At 32.0% G+C, this 7,558-nt stretch overlaps 1 protein-coding gene across 2 annotated transcripts; it reads left to right on the forward strand.

Annotated features, from left to right (window-relative positions):
• The first annotated feature begins 1,033 nt into the window (after positions 1–1,033).
• On the forward strand, positions 1,034–4,037 carry LOC147500673 (uncharacterized). Of its 2 annotated transcripts, XM_086559405.1 has the most exons (4): positions 1,034–1,210; positions 1,295–1,347; positions 3,625–3,669; positions 3,773–4,037. In XM_086559405.1, the coding sequence occupies exons 1-4, from the start codon at positions 1,195–1,197 to the stop codon at positions 3,851–3,853; spliced, it is 195 nt and encodes a 64-aa protein (XP_086415531.1). In that variant the 5' UTR covers positions 1,034–1,194; the 3' UTR covers positions 3,854–4,037. The 2 variants fall into 2 exon arrangements, 1 of the variants encoding a protein (XP_086415531.1); XR_015194728.1 differs by lacking the exon at positions 1,295–1,347 and having other exon boundaries at positions 3,628–3,669; positions 3,773–3,869.
• The last annotated feature ends 3,521 nt before the right edge of the window (positions 4,038–7,558 follow it).

Genomic DNA, 7,558 nt, shown 5'->3' on the forward strand with positions numbered 1-7,558 from the left:
AACTTGTCTCCTAGGTTAATGCCTAAACAGTTTTTCTTGTCCTGTACTACTCTGCTCATCTCAATACAGAAAACACGAGAAGGAGAGAGAACTTCTATACTCTGCAAATTTGTGATCACACTTGGCTTACGCAACATTGACAGAGAAAAACTATGACAAACTACTGAAAAATAGTGTTGGAAAGTAGTATACCAAATTAACAATAGTAACTTGGACGAACAAGAACATTTAGAAGAGAAGACCAATTAGGCAATTACCATTAGCTCTAGTCTATAAGGGGAATTAGTGCTATCAATATGGAACCATTTATTATTTTTCAATGGGATCATAGCGTTTCTTGGAGCAAGGCCCAACCCAAAAACCGATATATATCGGATATATCCATTTTTTTGTGACCATTCCAAACTATTTAAAATATCAAGAATATCAGATATATTGGATATATAATATCGGAAATATCGGAAATATATTAGAAATATCAGATTTATATTAAAAAATGGTCAAAAAGTCAACCGATATATATCGTAAATATCAGATATATCGATTATATTGGTGATATAAAATTTTATATCGAAAATTCCGATATATATCGAAAAAAAAAAAGAGTTCTATATTCAGTAGATATATATCGGAAATATCAATATTGGTGTACCAAAATACCGATATATATCGACGATATTTTGGTCCATGTCTTGGAGAGCATACTAAACCTTGTATTAAGTCACTCGGTGATACTACCTTAGAGAGTGATACACAAGTTAGGTTTTACAAAGCTCGGTTTGGAAAGAGGTGTGTGATTTTATGAGCGGCCGTCGGATCTCACAACTAGACATGCATTGATTGTGCATTGCATTATTTGCATACTGTGACGGTGTGACCTGCCACTAATAGCATTTTAAGTTTATACAGTCGGCAAATCAGAAAAGGTTCGTTACTAAAAAGGTCCAAGGCTGGTTTGGGCTTAGATTGGAAAAAGCTTATTGGATCTAGCCCATTAGAGTAGTGAACAGGAATCAAAGACGAAGGGCAACACTAAAAATGGAGACTAGTTTGTAAAAGTTACCAAAAACCAAGTTATTTTTTTTCCGTGTGGAGACTGGAGAGTTTTGTCGTTGATTTTTCGGGTTGCCCTAGACAAGTCTTTGTGCACTTCTTCAATCAGTCAGTACTTCACCTCCTGCGCGCCGCGTAAATATGTCGTCCAAGCAAGGTACACTATCACGTCACCTTTTTTTCTTCCTCTCATCTTCTTTGTTTTTTTATGGAAATCCTAATTATAATAATGTTGTTGTAGGTGGAAAAGCAAAGCCTTTGAAGCAACCCAAGGCTGATAAGAAAGAGTACGACGTCATACCCAAAATTTTAGAGAGATGAAAGTAAAACTTTAAACGAAAGGGTTCCAGTGTTTGACAATTGAGTGTCGCCCAACAAGTATTGGGAAGTTTAGAACCTTATGGATAATTTTGTTTTGTTAACTTCAAACATACGATCAGGGAATAAAGCATGTCTGTCCTTTTTCTCTTTATATTGTTACTTTTATTTATTTAGTTTTCTGCTTTTGTCCAAGTTTCAGAAATTGTTTTCAGTATTTGTATTTCCATTATATGGAGTCTGTTTACAAGTTTTATAACCTTATGCAAATTTAGGTGTAAGTATGATTACGCTTTTACAAATTATGGTAAATTAGTATACTCTTTCTAGTGATACTTTCTGTAAAATTGAATCACGAAAAAAAATTGATTCTCGATTACATTGTAATTATTGCAATTGGGATACCTGTATACTAACCGGGTAGAGGGATCTTTTTGGGTGTTGCGTAGTTAGCTCCTTGCTATGTGGCCTATTACTTGTACCACTGTCATTTCATCATATTAATTAAGTGAAATTTACTGGTAAAAAAACAAATGTAATTATTGTAAGAAAATTTAGCAGTTAAGTTTTGGTCTAATTGAGATTCTAAAGATAATTGCACAATTACGGGAAATGATTTCTCTTCACAACTAATTCTCAACGTACATTATGTATAAGAGTTTCACTTCAACAATTTTGGAGGATCACGTGTCCATTGTTTACTGGTTAGAAATATGAATCGATAGGGCCGTGAGAGTTGTGTTGATTAAAGGGATTTTTTCTTGTTCAATTAGATGATTTGTCCATCTGCAAGTCTAGTACCAGGATTGGGACAGAAAGGGTTAAAAAAAACAAGAATTGTTGAAGATAGCCAAATTTGGATTATTTTTGTTTGTTTTTCTTGAATATTTTGTTTCACTACGTAATAGAGGATGATTGCTTATAAAGTTTAGGGCATTTTTTTTCCTGCACCCCCATTTGAAAAAAGAATTAGACTTGCCCTCCCCCAAATTTAGGAAAATTAGATTTGCCCCCATACTAATTTGTTGTTTCAGTCAATGCATCTTGACCGTTATTTCTGTAGTCAAGGCAGTGAAATGTCTTGAATACCATTATCGTTGTAAACTACCAAAATAATCCTAGACTTCCCAATTTAAGACCCATTTTTATGTTTGAGAAAGAAAGAAACATGTGTCAACATCTCATTCTATCTAATATAACGGTCACAAACACTTAATACATTAGGCACGTGTCGACAAGAAGGGTATTGATAGCAAGAAAAGACAATTATAAAATAAATCTTAAATTAGAAACTAGAAATTAGAAACCACCCCCTCCCCCCCCCCAAAAAAAAACAAACAAAAAACAAACAAACAAACTATTATATGTGTTATTAGACATGCCCCAAATCGCCATTACAATTGAATAATCTTTATTAATGTCTCCCAAGCTTTACGAAACGCTAATACACATTTTTATTAGTCGTTATGCATGCATGTTTATTACTTGTAACTTTTCAAATTCTTGAACACCCATCATTATTTTACCTATATTAAAGTGTTACTTTTAATGATTTCAAACAAAATTAGTACGAAACGCTAATACACATTCTTATTAGTCATTATGCATGCATGTTTATTACTTGTAACCTTTCAAATTCTTGAACACCTATAATTATTTTACCTATATTAAATTGTTACTTTTAATGATTTCAAACAAAATTAGTGTTTAATTAGTTGGGGAAGATGAACTCAAGGTTTAGGGTTTAATTATCAATGAGCTAGAGTGATGTGGGTCGTTAGATGTAAGTAATTAGATATTGACACGTGTCATGTATACTCTCTAGTTTAAATTGGGTTTTGCAAAACCAATATGTCATTTTGGTAATTTTCCAACAAAAAGGGTATTCAAGACATTTCAACTGTTTGCCCACGAGATAACAGTCAAAATGTATTGATTGAGACGGTGAGTAAGTCGGGGGGCAAGTCTAATTCTTTTTTCAAATGGGGGTGCAGGTAAAAAAAACCCTCAAGTTTATAGGGTACCAAAGTTTATATAGTTGGGGATTGTTTTACATCTTAATAGTTCTTATATACTTTTTAAAGAGGACGTCTAGTATGCACAGAGTGCATGGGTGCGCTGGCATAAGAGACATTGATTGCAGTACTTTTTGTGCAAATGAGCAATACACCCTCACTCTGTCCTAGATTCTATCTCACATCTCTCTCTCTCCTGTGCACACTAGTTTTACTCTTTTTTTAAATTATTTTTTAGCAGACTGATATGGCAAATCTGCAGAAGAAGAAAGATGAAGAGAAGGTGAGACTTAAAATTTTTGACTGTGTTCTCACTCTCTTTGATTAAGTGGATAATAGGAGGAAACATATGTGGTAACTAATGGATTAATTTGGATAATGAGCAGGCGCTTAAGGAGCTGAGAGCTAAGGCAGCTCAAAAGGGGTCATTTGGTGGCGCTGGACTAAAGAAAAATGGAAAGAAATGAGTGCTCTCTTGCAAGGACCAAAATATCGATATCGGTGTACTCAAAAACCGATATATATCGGATATATTAGATATATCTATTTTTTTTGTGACCAGTCCAAACTATTTAAAATATCAAAAATATCATATATATCGGAAATATAATATCAGAAATATATTGAAAATATCATATTTATATTAAAAAATAGTCAAAAAGTCAAATGATATAAATCGTAAATATCAATTATATCAATGATATAAAGTTTTATATCGGAAATTTTGATATATATCAGAAAAAAAGATTCAATATTCAGTGAATACATATCAGAAAATATTAATATCGGTGTACCAAAAAAATAATATATATTGACAATATATAAGATATATCAGTGATATTTTAGTCCTTGCGTTGTTGTTTGTTGTTGTTGTAGGAGGTCTTTCAAAACAAGTGAACTCATTTGGCTTGTTTCGTTTAGTCTTTGTGAATTAGATGGGCGAGTTTCATTTAATTCCTTTTGGCATGTAGTTCTCTGGGCATCTTGTACATCAATGTAGTGACGTGAACAATCTTTGAGCATATTTTGGTATTTTGACTTTAGTGAGGTCCAAATACCTTTTCATTGTTGGTTGGTATTGGGGCAGGGTCGGAGTGGCGGAGCGAAGGGGTCAAGATACGCCCTGGCTCACCCTGACTATGGGTAGAAAAAGCAATTAGCATTGGTAAAACTGTAAATTTTCACTTTCTTTAAGGGCTTCAGCATACCCATTATGTTTTGAATGGTCAATTATGCCTACAAAGCAGTACCCATTATAAGTTTTGTCTTAATGATGCCAATTATGTCTACAAAGAGTAAAATTAGATCAGTAATAAGTCTCTAAAAATGTTTCTATAGGCTAGATAGGCTAAGGTTTTAAAAGTAATTTTGAAATTTATTAGTTGTTTGATTTGAACCTGACGCATTTGAAACACAAATGCACATTGGTTTCACAACTTAAAAGATGGTAGTGCACTAGTGCTATGTAAGTTTGTCATATAAATGTTTGCATGCTCTTCTAACCATCATAGGCCATGTGGCATTATATTTTGACAAAAGAACAACAAAAAAATGAGAGCAAAAAAAGGAGTAAAAGAGTATAGACATTTAAATGCACCTTATCAATTAACAAAACAAACAATTTGATTAACTAACCTATGCAATTAATAATCTTGTTGTTTACTCTTTAGGAAGTATATTAGGTGTGAGTTACGATTGTTCTTTCAAATTAAAAATTTTTGTTACGTAAATTTTAATATGATTTTGAATTTGAAAATTGACAAACTAAACTAACAGTACAATTGTTTTTCTGCATTAAAAAAAACTAAAAAGAAAAAAAAGAAAATTTGACAAATATTAAACTAAAGCTAAGAAAAAAAGTAAAAAAGATACATGTATACTCTAATTGAATTGTGTTGAAAATTTGTAATGCTAATCAGCTCACCCTGGAATAAATTCCTGGCTTCGCCACTGGGTCGGACCCATATAGTAGTTACTCTACGTAGTAATCACCCGATTGCATTGACATCATATTGACATCATATTCCTAATCACGTTGAATTATACCGGAATTGTTAGGTTAATAGAGTTGAAAAATAATTTTTATTTATTTGGCATTTATATGAATTATTAACAATCAATATTATGGAAGACTGGAACAGTGGAAGGATTAGGTAGTTAGTTTCTTTATTGAAAAACAACTTTCATATCTTTTTGAAAGATGCAGTGTCCAAACGGTAGAAATTAAAGGGTGGGTCAATATGATTGCTGACAAGAATTTGTTTTATTTCAAATTCTTTAATGATGAAGATAGGCAAACTATCCTCAACTATGGCCCTTTGTTCTTAGAAGGCATAATTTTCGTAGTGAGATCTTGGTCACCTGTTGTTGATAGACAAAAAAACAAAATCGAGGCCCTCCCTGTATGGATCAAGATAAACCTCCCAAAGTAATTGTCCATTTGCATAGACAATGCGATGGCCAAAATAACAAGAATCAATTATGCAAGGGGTATGTGTGGTTGTGGATATTTCCCTCTTTTATTTCAGTCAATCTAGGAGAAGGGAACAATGTTGATATAAGTTTGGACTATGACTGGTTCGTGAGCAATGTAAAACTTGTAACAGCTTAGGGCATACATATGAAAATTGCCCAAAAAACAAGGATAAGCAGGATGCCAAGAAGATTAAAACTGTCCAAACAGAAAAACCAGCTAGAGTACTAATAAATACAAATTTACTAAACTAAATATTAATGCATAAACACTAATATCTAATCTAATAAACACGTGTTTACATCAATACTCTACTCTCTCTTTCTCTCTTGATACTATCAAGTAATATAGATATAGTAAATGTTTGATCAACTCTTAAACTATCAAGAATTATAAAATTCAACTAAATAAAATCAAGAGGAAAATAGTGAGAGTAATATTATGTTGAGAGATTTCTATTCTACTATTATACTAATGATTATATTCTTAATATAATTTAAATAAGTAATTAAAATATGATATGAGAATGAAAAGAAACTAGAAAGAATGATAATCCACCTAATAATTAGTTTCATGCAAAATCGAATTACTCATTGAAAAGTAATCATTTTTAGGGTTTCCCGCAATGTTCCAACCTAAAGCCTCAAACTTTATCATCCCTAGTAACAACCTACATCTATATAGTTATTATTATTAGCATGTAGGATAATTACAACTAAACATCTCTGTTATAATCATAATAATCCTTAGTTTAATTCAATATATATTTTATCTCTAAACATGCCTAAGAAACTAAACCTATTAAAACATACACAATGAATAATTCTAATTTAACAATATATTTCTCATTATGCTTCATAATCACTCCCTCTAATGGGAGGATTAGCCTAATATCATTGGAATAACCTCAATAATATGATTAAAAGAAAACATTATGCTATATGAAAGAATAAAGATGGAAGCTTTATTAAAGGTGAAGGAAGAAGATGGTCATGGTGGCTAACCCTAATTCTAACCCTAAAAACTAAACTAAACTAAAGTTGGATAATACAATGGATACCTAAACTTGAAGTTAACCATTACTTTTATAGAGAACAAATAGGGTTTACATGTTGTGGTCGAAATTCTATCTCTCCATAGGCTCATGGGCTTCAAAATCACACTAGGGTCCAATACATAGAATTTAACTTAAGCCAAGTTTGCAGCGTTTTATTGTTTCACCCTTTTTTGTCAACTTTATACTATATCATATGGGTCGAGACCTAAACCATTAGAAAGTTATTTCCAAGACGGTCATTTTGATATAAATAAGGCCTCAATCAGAACTCTAAGTCCAAAGATATGTCAATTTGAAGTTTTGTTGACTTTTCAGCAATTTTCTATAGGGATTGACTTTCGCTTGATTCCTTTGCCTTGGACTTTTTCTTCCTAAATCTTGGCTTTTTTCCATGATTCTCACCTAGTAATTAATTTACCTTCTTTTCACGCATAATTGACATCATTTCAACACTTATTTAACTCAAAAACCTGAAATACGCAAAAACAAATAAATTATAAACTCACATTATTAATAACACAATTGGCTTAAATGAAATACTATTAAGGAGTTTAAACTATAGTTTTGGTGCTTATCAAGTACAGAAGGTACAACAGAGAAAGCAACAACAAAGATATACTCCTAAGAAGAATGCATAACAGG

The sequence above is a fragment of the Coptis chinensis genome, chromosome 5, assembly GCF_015680905.1.
Source record: "Coptis chinensis isolate HL-2020 chromosome 5, ASM1568090v1, whole genome shotgun sequence".
Taxonomy (NCBI): Eukaryota; Viridiplantae; Streptophyta; class Magnoliopsida; order Ranunculales; family Ranunculaceae; genus Coptis; species Coptis chinensis.

Bases quoted from the DNA above. Each gene is read 5' to 3' on its own strand.
- LOC147500673 (XM_086559405.1), top strand. The intron at 1,348-3,624 runs GTCATACCCAAA...ATTATTTTTTAG, and splicing joins CTGATAAGAAAGAGTACGAC to CAGACTGATATGGCAAATCT. The intron at 3,670-3,772 runs GTGAGACTTAAA...GATAATGAGCAG, and splicing joins AGAAGAAAGATGAAGAGAAG to GCGCTTAAGGAGCTGAGAGC.